At 30.8% G+C, this 16,427-nt stretch overlaps 1 protein-coding gene across 1 annotated transcript; it reads left to right on the top strand.

The window, feature by feature from the left end:
• The first annotated feature begins 12,085 nt into the window (after positions 1 to 12,085).
• Positions 12,086 to 12,730, top strand: LOC129292429 (kunitz-type trypsin inhibitor KTI1-like). Its single transcript, XM_054929981.1, has one exon. It carries the CDS (start codon positions 12,086 to 12,088, stop codon positions 12,728 to 12,730), a length of 645 nt encoding a protein of 214 aa, XP_054785956.1.
• The last annotated feature ends 3,697 nt before the right edge of the window (positions 12,731 to 16,427 follow it).

Genomic DNA, 16,427 nt, shown 5'->3' on the forward strand with positions numbered 1-16,427 from the left:
CAAAATATAATACATTAGGTAGGTATTATTATATAAATATATTTTTCAATTACATCCTTATTTTATTGAGTAATTAATGAGAATATTTTAAGCAAGTTAAATATTATATTTATTACATTCAAGGGCATGATTAGAAAGATGTAAAAAATTTTAGAAAATAAATATTTTAATTTTTTTAGAAACATAAATTAGTTAAGCCATATGTTTGCTCATGCATTTCACGTGGCACCAAAATCAATATTAATATTTGATAGAATACTCTTTTTGGACTATAATATAAGACATGTTCTAGTAGTCCTGGTTTGGTTCAAAATATAGGATATTAGATAGTTTTATAATTATTTTTTCAACTAAAGTCATACTTCATTTATTACTCTTTTTTAAAAAATAATGTATTAACATTTTAATTATCAATAATTATCAATATCCAATCCCATACTGTGGTCCCAATGGGAGAGAGCTGTTCAAATCTCTCTCTCTCTCTCTCTCTCTCTCTCTCTCACACGCACACACACAGAGAGCCTATTTTAAACTTTATAATATATATATATATATATATATCACTCTCTCTAATTCTTCTTATGTTTGTATAAGTCGGAATGCTATTCCGTTAATGCTAAAAACATATCAAAGATTCAGGAAATGTATTTTTTTTTAATTGTAAAAATTATGTTTACTCCATGGAATCTAAAAATGACTCACATTTTATCATTTTATAATTTGTGAGTAGAATAATTAAAAAACATTTTAATAATTGAAGCCATTGGAAACCCCAAATCAATAATGTGCATGTAGATGCATGTATAAGAATTAATTGCATTTAGATATGACAATTGACTTAAAATCCAAAACAATTAATTGAAATTTAGTGTCATAAATATTCAAATATAGAGTACAATAGTCAAAGGCCTCCAAATTGTTGGTTGTAGTATAAATTAAGCCCTCCTGATATTCTTCATCCACACTAAACTAATTAATTCACAACATACAATTCTTCAAACTCTTGTTAGTTCGATACAATGGCGAGGGCGGCTTCAACCATCAACTTGGCTTTTTCTGCTTTCATGCTTCTCATCATAACATCAGGTAACTCAATAACATTAATTAATTTCAATTCATCGGTTCCACTCGTTAATCTTTCATTTGGTTAAGGCCAATAAATATAATCAAATATACATGTGTTTGTATGGCTTGGGAATTAATTAGTGAAAGGATATTATATTGCAGGTTGGTGTTCAACTTCAAGAGCAGCAAGAGAAGCCAGAGAAGGAAGCGCAACAAATACATTAGGGTGCGTTAAAGATCAAGATTGTCTTTTAATTTGTAGTGTTTGGCCTGGAGGTCAAGGCTGTCCTCATTGTATTAATGGTTTATGTTCCTGTAAATGTCTTCCAAACCCAAACTCAAACCCTAGTTTGCCTCTCAACAAACCTTAGGATTTCTTGACGGTTAATTATATCCAAAACAATGTTCTCTATTTATAAACAAAATTTTTATTACTTCTTCTCAAGTGAAAAAAAAAGTTTTATTGTGCGTAAAAAAATGCAGAAGCTTCATTTAATAATATATATACTGTCAAAACCAACTATTAACAGTTTGTCTCAAGATATTCCTCCAATGTTCAATTATCTTGCTGCTCTTGAAGTTGAACACCAACCTCCAATATATTTATAACATATAGGCTTCTATTTATAACCCACTGTTAGGGTTATTTTATTATTTAATTTAGTTTGAGCAAATCCCTAAACCCTAGTCACCTATATACAATCAGCTAATTCGGGTCGTACTCACAACAAATATACGCTAACTCAATCTATAGGCCGCTATTTATAACCCACCATTAGAACTATTTTATTATTTAATTTAGTTTGATCAAATCCCTAAACTTAGTGACTTAGATACAATTAGCTAATTCAAGCCACACTTTTGAATGGAAATTAGATTTAAAACAATTTCTATAAATATATATATATATATATATAATATCTAACAGATAATGTAATGTTTATGCATATGATAAAAAAGTAATTAAAGTAGTGGGCAAGAGGAAACTGTGAATTCTCCTCTTGTTGGTAGAGAAGGAATATTTATTTTAGTCTATTTATAAGGCACCTCAATAATTATTATATTAATTTTTATCATTTTGCTCCTATTATATGTAGAGAAATTTATTAAATATATTAGTATTTTATTATAAAGTAGATATATTTAATAGGGGTAAAGTTGAAAACTTATTGAATTTTTAGATAGAATTGATGAGATTTAATATTTTTCTTAATTTCAGTGAAAATATTAGAAATGACTTAGAAATAAGATTAGAGAGAATATATTTTTGAACAAGATTAGTGCTTTGGCATCTGATTGAATGATACATATCCGAGTTAGACTGACCTCATTTTTAATTTACATGATATATTCATTAATTTATGGACATTTTTTCTGGCCAGAAAAAATTATGGCCATTGAATATTTTATTGATAAATTGAGGATTCCTTACACAAGAAGAAGTAGTGGCGGAATTCGAGTACTCTTCCTTCAATTCTCATATGGGAATTTGGTCCAGGTTATATAGAGATATTGAATTATGAATAATGTCCTTATTTTGCATTTGAATTTATATCTAAATATTATACAAATATTTTTTTAAGCCACGTTATTCATAAACTATAAACAAAGCGTGACTCATCACCCTCAGGCTTTGTGTATATATATGACACCCACTTTCTAGTAAGAAAGATAAATTTCATGGAATTGATGCTTTTGAGTGAGATTTTCAACTTTAATTTGTTAGTTTTATATGTTTCCACCACTAAAATCCACTCAAGTATTGAATGAACTTTGATGAGCATGTCAACTCAACGCTTAACAAAATCGTGAAATAATGTAGCAATAATCCATTAAAACTAGTGTAAAATTGCCACTCTGATGAATAGCATTATCAGATGCATAGAAACACAATCAAGAATTTGAATTTCTGAGGCACGTTCCCGTGACACACACCTCTTGAATTTAACAAATTCAAAACTCAAAAGTAGCTTAAAGAAAATAATTATGAGATAAACCAGAAAAAAATATAAATCAAGATCATAACAAGGCAAAGAAGATCGGTAACCTGCTGGCTTTGATGCCACATATTAGAAAAAACTGTATTAAATTAGTTATATGGATTTATCACATACAGAGTACAGTAAAAGACGATTTGGTGATGATTTGAATTAGAATCCCTAGCAATAGGGATTGGGAGAGATCCGTCACCAGTCACTAGCCAGGGTCTCAGAGAATCCTCCTAAAGCATAATAATTTGTCATATGGTAACTCAATTTATAAGCTTCTATTTATAACTACCATCAGGACTATTTTATTATTTAATTTAGACTTAATAAATCCAAAACTTGGATACAATCAGCTGATTCGGGCTACACGCATATATTTTATTATCCTTAATTATATATCATAACTTGATGATATCTTAAATGAGATATTATATTTAAAATAATTTCTATAAATATATATATATATATATAATATTTAATATCAAACAGATAATGCAATGTTTATGCACGTGATAAACAAGTAAATAAAGTAGTGGGCAAGAAGAAACTGTGGGAACGATGACCAAAGAAAAAGAAGAGGAAGAAAAGAGGCTGATAAGTTGTGAATTTGGCGTGGGATTGGTAGAACCTTGGCTAGAATATAAAGTTACAAATTTATCAAAAAGAAGTTACAAACTTGAGAATTGAAACTGCAAATTCTAAAAATTTGGCACTTTGAAATTGATTGGAACATAATTTGAATTATTTGATCTCGTTGAAGCTAATATGTCATTCTCCCTTGTATTTATTGGGTGTCGGAATTCTCACTTGCGGTATACCCCTCTCACATACTCCCCTTCCTGTGCCTTTGCGTACTACTGCGCCTGTGGGTGCTTCTACTTCCTTAGTACTTCCCCCATCAGTCTCCTCCCTCTTGCCAAACATATATATATATATATATATATTTATTTTAATTTTTATAGTGATTCTTTTGTCACATGCGCCCCACTTCCTTCGCTACCTTGTGCCTCAACCATTGGCGCTTTTCCTTTCTTCTTTGCCATGACAAAAAATAGGGATTTCAGATGAACCCTACTATAGACCTCTTATTGATTTTTTAGTTCGGATAAACACAGCGAGTATGAAAACTAACCCCAAGACCATTCATTTGGGTGAATATCTAGCCCAACATTTTCAAACCTACTAAAATAAGCCACATAATTGTAAGACTAGTCAAATAATAGCTGGCATGCCAACTAAGCAATTAACACCTCAAATAAACGGACATTAGAGGCAATAGATAAATTTGTCACTTTTACATCTATTCATGTCACATTATAAGTATCTATGCCTCTTTACCCTATATAATATAAACTCATCTATCATATGACAATAATAATATAATATTAAAATATGCAGAATATCATATAACAATATGATATAATAATAAAAAACCAGCAACAATATCAAACAAAAGTTGCAAAATATCATAATATAAAAATAACATGATAATTCAAAACGATATGATAACAGTAGAAGAAGCAGACTATTCACCAAAATCTAGATAATGTCAAAACAGTACTTGTGGTAATATTCTTTAGAATCAATTTCCTTAAACAACGAATTTAAAAAAAAAAAAAAGCACCAAAATTTAGATCGTCAGAACCGTCCTCTGAATCAACAGGAAGGATATAAAGGAAGCAATGGGATATTTGGATTCAATAGAAAATATTTAGATAGGAAGCAATTCAGGACGAAAAATTAATAAAAAAAAGATTAAAAAAAAACCTCAGATTATGCGGAGAAAAACAGAGCGCTAGAGAAGAACATAACACTTCTGGGGGAAAAACTCCACCTTAAATTGTTGACCAGAGAAGAAGTAAAACGGAGCACTATCATTCACTGGAGAAGAAAAATAGAGCACAACAATGACAATCCCAAAAAAAAAACTTTGGTGTATACTAATGTGATAGTTGATCAAATGTATAGAGGCCTTGGTACATATATAGTTGTGCGTGAACTTGAGCAAATAGATGGGTTTAGAGAAGAAGTGGTACTGGACAATATCATTCTGTGGAGTTACAAAATTTTTCCTTTTAAAATATGTCGGAGATTGTTGGATATTTAAATAGTTTAATGATCTTTCAAAAGGAACATTTATTTTGATTAATAATATTAATTATCATTTAAATCTATTTAATTTGTAATTTATAACTTGCCTAATGTCATTTAAAATTTTTTAATTATATTAATTAATAATAATTGCCTAATGTTCATGAGCTTTTGCTTATAAAAGGTAATGCAGAGCACATAGTGGGTGCTACTATCCCAAAACTTTGGGCACTCTCACTCTCCTCTCCTCCCTCCCCTTGTGTTTCTTATGAGTTACTCCATGATTTTTATTATTATGTCACCTTATTCATTTTATAGGAAGGTTTCACTTAATCTGAAAGAGTTCCGACAACTGTATTGAAAATAATTCAGAATAGATTTTTTATAGGATATGCCAGTAGAACGACATAGCACAGTTTAAGAAAGTTTTGAATTTGAAGTAGGAAATAAGGTAAACATTTATTACGCAATGCTATTTGGAAGATTGGATAGATTTTGATTTAGTGTTTCTTGATTTTAATTGTAATAAAATTCTCTGAATCATTGATTTAATGGATAGCATGGATTTTACCACGTGGGTATAAACACCCAATGCTTGTAGTTGCAACAGACATAGAATTCAAATCTGAGTTATGAGGAGCTGCTTATCAATTTCAATTATTACCATTACTTGTATTTATTGGGCGTTAGAATTTTCACCTGTGATATGCCCCTCCCACATAACCCCTCCCTCCTGTACCTCTGTGTTACTGCATCCCGTGGTTCTTTCTACTTCCTCGGTACTTTCTCCCAGTCTCCTCCCTCTTGCCAAACATATATATTGATTTATTTTTAATTTTTATATCAATTAAGTTATTAATATTATAATATAATTTAGATTTCTAATTAATCAGTATATAATTATATAAATATTAAATGAATCACTATTATACATATTTTATTTGTTAAATAGAATTCAACAAATTTAATAATATTATATACATTTTTATCAATGTTTGCATTTTAAAAAGCAATTTCCTAAGTTCTTTTTTACAAGCACTCAATGTATTATTTCACTTGCTGCTCCTTCATTTGTTTTCACCATGCTATTCATTAGGTAGGTACTTTGCTCAAATGCGAGTTCATTTCAGTTAAAGTTGTTTCTTCGATCCACTTTTGACTTAAAATGAATTTTTCTTGTGTTTGTTTGTTGTGTCTGCTTTGAGGCCCATGTTATCATGGGTCACTGTATGATCATCAAGAAACTTAGTGTGACTTCATTTGTTGGTTGGTGTACTGGACACTATCTCCTCTCTTTCTTCTTTACCATGGGGGCCAAGGCTCTTCAATTCCTGTGGGAAATTTCCACTTGCTTCATACTCCTTAGACTCCTCAAAGAGTTCAAATGTATAGAGGTTGAGAAGCAAATTTTCTTCGCAACTAATAGGTGTCCAGTTGTTGCAGGAAAGCTTTCAAGAAGTGATCGTTTTCGTTATATCTTTTCTTGTCGTTCTTTTTAGTTGTTGGGCTTTTATGTTTTTATTTTACTGTTTCATGCTGCTTTTGTTGAATTTCTTCATTTTGGTTGTGTCGGTTATTGGGCCTGAGAAATCAAACTCCTGATCTCCGAGACCATCCCATGTTGTATCTTTTTCCCCCCTTTTTACTGTTAACACATATTGATTTCTATTGCAAAAAAAAAAAAACAATACCTTTTATAATAATTTATACATTTAAAATTAATTTTGACTATAATTAAAAAAATATTTAATTTTATTAAAATCAATTTTAAAATATAATATTCAAATGTAATAATATTATAATGTAATTAATTATAATCAAAATCAATCATACAAATCAATTTCTTTCATAATCAATATTTTTAATTAAAATCCAAACACGCTTTAAGAAGGTTATGCTGAAATTTAAATATTATATTTATCATTAAAACTCTTAAATTTATAATTATTTAAATCAATATTTCAACACATTTTTATAAAAACTTTGATCAATAAAATAAATTTAAGGGACCACATCAATAAATTAGGAAAACTGAAAGGACATAAAATTTCATTAACCTTTATTAACAATCTAATTGTCATTAATTTTTTTATCATAACATTAATTTAATCTTTTAAGAATCATCATTCCCCCTTAAATTTATGTTGGTTGTTTTGTTTTTTCTTAAAAAATAAATAGGGTTCTCATTTTTCCTTCAAAAATTTTAAATGCATATCATATCATATTATGTATTTTTTAACATTTAATATGGGTAAGAAATTGATATGAGATAAGTATGCTTCATTGTCAAAACATTTTTTTTATATAATGCACATGTGTCTAGCTATCAAAGACAATTTTATTTAAGGCAGGCTGGTACTAATCCTTTATTTGAATGGATAGAAAAAAAGAAAAAAAACTATAAGTTAAACCTTCTCAAAATAATAAATAAATTTTTTGACCAACAAATAATAAAGAATTTTATCATTTTTGAAATTTTTCCCTCCCAAAACTGTTTGGTAGCTAAGAATCAAGAAGGAAATGGAATATGTTGACATATATGTTTGGTATGTAATAATTATGATATATTTGGAAGAATCCAAATTGCCCCTTCTTCCTCCACAACCCACCTTCTTCCTCTGTGATCTCTTTCTTCCTCCTCCACAAACCATCTTCTTGTTCTCAATGCAAATTCATTGCTTTTCTTCCTCTAGCGACGTTAGATGGTTTCTTCCTCTTCGTCCATCGCTGACAACAGCCCCCATTCTTCTTGATCTGTCAATGACCACTACTCACTAAGGACATATAATCCACTTCAGAACTGCCAAGGAGGAAGATTGAAAATCTCCATTAAGCTTCTCAATTCTCACCTTTGTCACTTGTTAAGCAAGTTGGTCATGGTGTAGCGATGGAATAGAGGATGGGGGTGCACCGTCAAAGATGAACAAGCAGAGAGAGAAAGATGAGCAGAGGAAGGGGTACATGATCATGGCTTCTCACCTTTCTTTGTAGTGTTCTTGTTTTGTTCTTTTGTCCATCGGCTTCTTTGGTGACCAATTGACCATCGATGGTGGGCTAGGAGGTAAAGGTGGGATAGAGGAAGATGAGAGTTCTTTTTAAGAGAACATTTTAATCTTTTTATACTTTAAAAATGTATATAAGATAAAATTGTATTAAGATTCTATCTACATATCAAATACATTGTTATAATTTAATTATATTCCAATTTTAATTTTGATTCTAATTTTAATTTCAATTTTAATTTTATTAAAAATTCTTTCATTATATCAAAATGAGGCTTAATTTTCTCCTCTCTCTATTTTTTTTTTTACCTTCCTCTCTATCAAAACTACACTTCAATGTAAGAATTTTAATTTTAATTTGTCATGACTTGCAAAAGCTAGTCCATTAGATTTGATACACCAGGCCCAGCACACTGTAACTATTGGGCCTCAGTTCCACCGGCATGGCTGGGCCACTTGGGCGCCTATTACATATGTCACATAGATGGAACTCTTCTTTACCTTGGATTTGGCTTGGCTTCAATGGTTACACGCGTGGGGCCGTAATTAATCCGTCTTCCTCAAGGATTGTCCGCAATGAAGACTTCACCTTTCTATGGGGTTTAAATCCAGGATAAAGCCTTCACGTGAAGGTGATCGAGTAAAAAAAAAAAAAAAAAACAGATTTACATTAATACTGATCAAGGCACCAATGAAGACAATACGTAGCAAAATTTTTTTTGACAATATATTTGGATTAATAAAAATTTAAATTTGAGTCAAATATTTCATTTAGATATATAAATTTAAGAATTTGAACCTATGTCTTATTATAATTTTTTTTTATAATTTTAAATTTTTTTATATCTTAATTATTTAAAATTTTTGTTATTTTAATCTTCTCGTTCTCTTTGCATTTTTATTGTTAGTACTTCTGTTAATTACTCTCACCTATTTTTTAATTATATCTTGTTTTCGTCTTTTACTTATTACAAAATAAAAGATAAGCTTGTAAATTAAATATTTTAAATTTAAAATTCAAATTTAAATTCATTAATTCAAACATCATATAAATTTATAAGGTTTATTATTTGTCCGATATGAGTGACTTAGAAACATATTGGACTCATGCAAATGATATTATTCCTCGAGTAAATTTTGCATCCATGTCATTTAATAGTGAAAGGGACTCGAATAATTAAAAACAAAAAAGAAGACAAAATACGTTAACGTACAAAACGTGCTCAGTCATATATGCTATCTTTTTCCGTTAATTAATTCAAAGGATTGGGCATATAATCCTTGTGTGCCAATTCTTCAGTGTGTCATTATATGCGAAAGATACATAAAACCAAAGGGACGAAACAAAAACGTCCATATCGTAATTTCAAAATGGGCCCATATATATTATTTGAATTCAATGATGGTTTAAATTTACCTATTTAATAAGTACATATCTCAATTATAAAGTTATAAATATTTTAAAATTATCAAATAAAATTCTCTTAAAAATTTAAATTAACTCTCATTATTAGAACACTTCTTAAATGTGTTGTTTTCTCTAAAAATTTAAAATTTGGTGCTTTTTAATTATCATGTGACATTTGTCCCAAAAAAAAATCATCATGTGATGAAATCTGTGATAATTATTTAAACGATTATTCCCTTTATTTAAAAATGTAAGGCATTTTTAATCGAATCTCATCCTCCAATAAAATAGTTACTTACTTTCAAACTAATCCTATTTTTTATATTTACTCTTATTAAACACCTACAATAAATATAAAGTCATTCATCAATAGGTGCACTTTTGAAAAAAAAAAGTAATAATACACTTCGAAAGACTAAAATTACCTTATATTTTTTAACATTCAACTCCTTAAAAAATATTTATATTTTTAAATGAAGGGAGTATATATTATCATATTTTGTGAGACCCTCATTCAATTTTAATATTTATGTTCACTCCCTGAATTCAAATATTATATAGACTACCAATTTCATCCAGATCAATAATTGCACGGATGCCTCTTATACTCTTTTTTTTTTTTTTAACCAGAAGGTGCCTCTCTATATTCAATCAATCATTTCAAACAAGGAGTTTTCACTTTTACCGGCCAGTATATTTAAAAAAAATTACACTAAAGGCGCACCTAAAAGAATTTATTATAAAAGCTCCCATAAAATTTATAAAATACTTCTAAATTTTAGATTTATGTATTTATAACTTGGCAAAAAATATTTATAATTGGGTAACGAGCATTTACAACTTGCAATAGATTCCAGTTACCCAATTATAAATGCTCTTTATCAAGTTGTAAATGAGTAAGATTTGAGAGTATTTTATAAATTTTATAGGATTACTTGATAATAAATTCTCTTTTGTGGGACTGAAATGTAATTTTTTCAATATACATATTGCCACATAAGCCACACTTCTATCATTCATTCAAGAAAATTACATTTCTACCACATTCATAATAGAAAAGCATATGAATTTTTTTAATTAAAAAAGGTTCCTCATAATTAAATACAGCCATGCTCTTGATGATGATCCAAGTCTTCGGATGAACTACTTTGGAATTACAGCGGACATAAGTTTGAGAAATTATATAAACTAGAATTTGAAAAAAGAATTATGTAAGGTTTTATATTTCATATGTCAAATTATCATATTGGATAACTTCATAAAAAATGGAATATAGTTTAACCCATATTATGTAACTGTTAGGAATTACGGGGACAAATGGGCAAGAGGAATTGTTAAGCCTAACTGTTACCATATCGATTCAAATCTACTCATGCATATTTTGACACATAACAAAAACTTATAGCATATTTGATCTCCTTAGTTTACATTATCTAAAAAAAAAAGATATTCTCCAAGTTACCTGTCGAGTGAGTATAGCGAGTGATGACACACTAGACGATGATTTGGTTGAATTTTATGATGTCTTGAATTTTTACTGATTGAATCTTTTGTCATTCATATGATATTCATTAATTTATGGACATTTTTTATGGCAAAAAAAAATTTATGGGCATTGAATTCATTGATATTTGGCCAAAGAAAATCCATTGATAAATGGCAGATTCCTCACACAAGAGAAAGTAGTGGTAGAACAAGCACTCTTCGCCTTCCCATAGGGGATAACGTGTGGTCCAGATGATAGAGATATTGCTTTATGAATAATATCCTTATTTGGTATTTGAATTTATATCTAAATATTATACAAAAATTTTATGAAGCCTATTCATAAAATAAACAAAACTCAACTCATTACACTCAGGCTTTGTGCATGAGTCTCATCACTTTCTAGCAAGATAGACAAATTATTCATGGAATTGATATTTTTTAGTGATATTTTCAACTTTGATTTGTTAGTTTTATATGTTTCTACCACCAAGTCAACCTCAAATATTGAAGGAAATTTGGTGAGTATGGCAACTCAACTCTTAACAAAATCGTGGAATAATAATGTAGCAAATAATATATTAAAATTAGTTTTACTCCTGTCCTTTGCTTTCAGAGTTCAGACTTTAACCTTGACCAAGCCATTGTTTCACCTTACGCAGGACATGGCAAGAAGCCCTTTGATGACGACTTAAATCAATATGGACCGTTCATCGACAAAGTGTTCACATGTCACACATAAGAAAGCACGTGTCGAAGATGGAAGCAGTTAACCTTACATGCATTGACGCTTATATAATTTTTGTCACTTTTTGGGGCAGGTGGCATTCTTATCCAACTTAGCTTATTTATTCTTTTCACGTGACTAAAAACCTTAGAAAAATTCTTCCAAAAAAAGAAAAGAAAAGAAAAATGCAATCGTTTACAAAGCACTTCGAGCTTCACCTTGATCACCCCCTTGTTACCTCTATAAATACAAGCTCCAAATTCTCATTCACTCACACCCAAAGCCAACAAACCCTATAGTCTTCCATAGCCACAAAACAATGAAGCCTACTGCATTCCTTTCTTTCCTCTTCTTCCTTCTCTTCGCCTTCACCGCCACCACTGTCTCCGCAGAGGTGGTGATTGACTCCGACGGCGAGATAATGAGAAATGGCGGCACATACTACCTGTCACCGGCTGCTTCTATTGGAGGTGGAGGCATTATAGCTGCTGCCATATTTAACCAGGAAGATCCTAAAACCTGCGAAGTCGCTGTGGTTTCAAAATTGGACACTCAAGGATGGGAAGTAACCATAACTTCTCCTTTAAGAGCTGGTTTCATCTCAACCACGTTTCCTTTGTACATATCGTTCCCTCATTTAGGACGTAACGTCTGCACCGGCGATTCAAAAGACTGGGTCGTCAAAAATTCCCTTCCTCTTGGACAGCCTGTGATGATTGGCAGTGCGGAAGAATCGGATGCTGCTTCTGTTCGTGGTTGGTTCTATATCAACACCTACGACTCAGAAAAGCATTACTATAAGCTCGTCTTCTGTGAGCAAGGCAAAGATCACTGTGGAAACATCGGGGTCAAACTCGATAGTGAAGAACGACGGCGTTTGGTTGTCACCGATAAGTACCCACTGGTTTTTAAGTTTGACAAGTTTCACCAAAGCTTCGCCTCCGATCTGTCTATGGTGGTGTGAACTGTGAACCTCTAGATCCTGGAGATTCATAATAATAATAATAACAATAATAATAATAATAATAATAATAATGTAACGGTGATGGTGATGTAATTAATAATGTGAGTGTGGCATACTTGTTGCACTTTCAGAGACCACTATTTTATGTAGTTGTTTATCATATGAATAAAAATTATATTATCATCATCAGTTAAATTTCTTGAGATACTTCAACGCCACTGGTATCGTAATGCTAGGCTTTGCAAAGAGGAAGGAATAAAATAAATCTTGTTTGCAACATTATAGAGCCTCTTTGTTGTTGAAAAGAAAAGAAATGGACCGGATATATAAAATAAAATTGACTAAAATAAGGCCATGGATTGATAGAAATGTAAGAAAGATAAGGAGAGGAGAGAAATGGACTAATAAAGAGGTAAGAATCTAGATTGATGACCTTATTTATGTCAATCTCCATATTTACATTTCTATCAACAATATCCATGAACTTATTTTATTTTAGGGAGAATTTGAATAAAGGACCCTTGACCAAACTTATTTACATTCAAAGCCTCTAGATGTATTGCTTTGATATTAAATTTATGAGAAAATTGACAAAATTGCCCTTCCTTTAAAGTAATATTAAAATTTCCCTACTTCATTTGTCAATTGCTCCAATTTACTTGTTTATTTATTTATAGAGTATTGTTAATTGGCCTACTTAACTTGTTTTCGTTTTAGGTGTTTAAATCATCATAAGCAACTTGTTGATTCTTATACTTTATGTTTTTCATTTACTTACGGACTATTATTAATTTTCTCACTTCACTTGTTCATTACTAGACTTTCACTTGATTTCATTTTAAAAAAATAAACAAGTAAAGTAAGGTAATTAATAATATTTGATACGTAAATGAATAAATGAAGTATGATAATTAACAAGCAGGACAGTCTTAATATTAATTTAAATGAAGGCAATTTTCTCCTTTTTCTTAGAAATTTAATATCAAATCAATACCCTTGGACTACAATGGAATTTCAAAAATTTAGGGACTTTGAATGTAATTAAGTATGGTTAAGGGGTCTTTATTGAAATTCTCCCTTTATTTTATTCTCTAGCTATCAATTTTTTACGTTCTGTTCCAATCCAATAATCAAATGGGTCATTCATGATATAACTCTTGTAATTTGTTTAGAAGTTTATACTTCAATTAATATGATTATGATTTATGAGTAAACAATGAAAAGAGATCGCTGTTAGGCTTCATACAATGCATGTGTCTATACGTGGTGCCATTATTGCACAACGACAACAATTTAATAAAGATAATATATATTTATAGTGCGAAGTTAGCCAAACCTAATTACCTACTGTTAATTAATTAAAGAGAACTATTGAACTTGAAAAATAGACATAAAGAAAAATAAAAATGGTACTCCTAAAGTATATTCAAACAAAGAATTCAGTGTTTGAAATGCTGGTAAATTCTGAAAAACATTTTGGTTGATATGTTGTGATATAAAAGTTTTCTTTTGGCTGGAGAAGCTACAGGCGCCTGAAGTAATGGCCGATTTTTCAAGCCTTTTGATGCTAGGTTTGGGGACATGACGTATACAATTACAAACCCTGCAACTGCAGGGGATTAATGACAATGGAACACCATAAATTTTAGAAATTTTAGAGGACAAAAGTTAATTTAGAAAACAAGGATATACTATAAATTACTGGAAAAATTATGAATGGCTCCCAATTGAGATTTATTTATAAATAAGTTTTTCAAATTTAGGAAAATACTTTCAAGTCTCATGAGACTTGGCTGTCATTAATTCCACTTCCAAATGACACAAATGACCTTGACCTCATACTTCTTTGACTAACATAGACCGAACACCTTCAGGTATTGATTGGCGGCTAGAAAACATTGATCGGACAATAGGCGTAGATCAGTTAGAAAATATTTTTTTTGAAAAAATATTTTCTTTATTGAGATTTTAATACTTTAATATTTACAAGTCAAATATCTCTTACACACATATATAAATAAATAAATCTTCAACATGTCAATTTTCTTATATTTACCAGTCAACTTTTTAACATTTACAAGTTAAATTTCGCAGGTTTATTTTAAAAAGTTTCACTGGACAAAAAATAATTTGGTTTGCACTCACTCAAGGTTATGTCATTAATAGATATGTATCCGGATGTGATCCTTACTTTTACTAAATTATTGCTTCATTTGAGATCATAACAGTTATCTTGTTGTCCTGTATTTACTGAGAATTTGGTTGTATTCGAACTCTTGCCACCAGGCCATGTTCTTAAATAAAAAAAAAAATGGTGATGAAATTCGAGAAGAGGGGAAGAGAAGAATACCGAAAGATAATCGTTAGAGAAGAGAGAAATGAGAGGGACCGAATCGGATGTCATAGACAAGAGAGAAGACAACCAAATATCTTCGATGCTATGTGTGAATCACCAAACAAATTAGAAGAGGATCGCTGCAAAGATGTCAAACGTCCAAGAGAACGCTGAAGAAAGAAGAGACAGTTGAACCCTATATTTCAAAAGAGAAGATTATTTTTCCTAAATTTAAACATGAGTTATAGGCAAACAGTGGTTCTGTTTTTGTTCGTTTTAAGCAAATTTTTGAGTTCCAGTCTTGCACACACGTGTGTGTGTGTGTAATAAAAACTGTTACTGGGAAAACTATGCATACACCTATGTGTTCAACTGGACTTGATTTAGATTAATCAAGGACTAATATGACTTTCGAAAACTATTAGGCATTAAAAGTATTAACAACTGCTAAGTGGCACAAAGCATGTCAAGATTTTTTTTAACTGATGATGATAATTCAACATTTATTAATCATAGAGATAAACAGGTATACATATATAGTAGTAGCCTACGGAGTTCGGGCAACAAGTATGTCTCACATCATCATCATCATCATTTCTAGTTTCAGACGTTCACACAGTACAGTTCCCACAACCATAGACAGATTGGAGGCGAAGCTTCTCCTCCATTTGTAGTAATCCAGAAATTTTGATAAAAATAACAAAAATTGTGGTTAGTTATTTTAATTTATATTTATTGGATTTTGGAAAAAAGTTACCATGAGAGAGAATTAGTCAAGTGGAAATTGAGTCCACACCCTATTTACCAAGTTCTGATCCTGAGTTTGAATTCCAATAGCCTAACAATCTTTTTTGTGTTCTGGCCAGAGAGAGAGAGAGCTTGAAAATTTTCCTTCCAGAAGCTTAAAACCTTCAAGCCAGTAACCTTTGTCATTCGTCTTCCTCTTCGTCACTCGTGACCGTGGAGTTCTTGTCTCTGCCGCTGCAGAGCCGTCTTCCTCTGTTTTGCTCTTGCCATTTTGCGTTTGTGTTGAGGTATAGATCGTCAGTCCTTCCCTCTCTTATTCATCCTTCAGCTTCGCCTTCTTCTTCTTTGCTTTATGCTTGCCGTGAATCACCATTGTCGAGCGTGGGAGTCAGATATTCCTTTTCCCCTGCTTCTTTGCCCTGTCGTTGTTGTTTGAGGTGTAAGGCTTGGAACCCATCTTCCTTGTGATTTTTGTGGGCGTGTGTGTGTGATTTAGTGAGTGAAGTTGTAAATTCTCCTCTTTTGTGTGTTGAAATGGTTAAAGTAGTGAAATTTGCCTCTCTTTGCTGAATCTGTACATGTGGATGAGAATTAATTGCTATGAAATTGATCCTT

The sequence above is a fragment of the Prosopis cineraria genome, unplaced genomic scaffold, assembly GCF_029017545.1.
Source record: "Prosopis cineraria cultivar Desert tree isolate PC_DT_omini unplaced genomic scaffold, ASM2901754v1 PC14, whole genome shotgun sequence".
NCBI lineage: Eukaryota > Viridiplantae > Streptophyta > Magnoliopsida > Fabales > Fabaceae > Prosopis > Prosopis cineraria.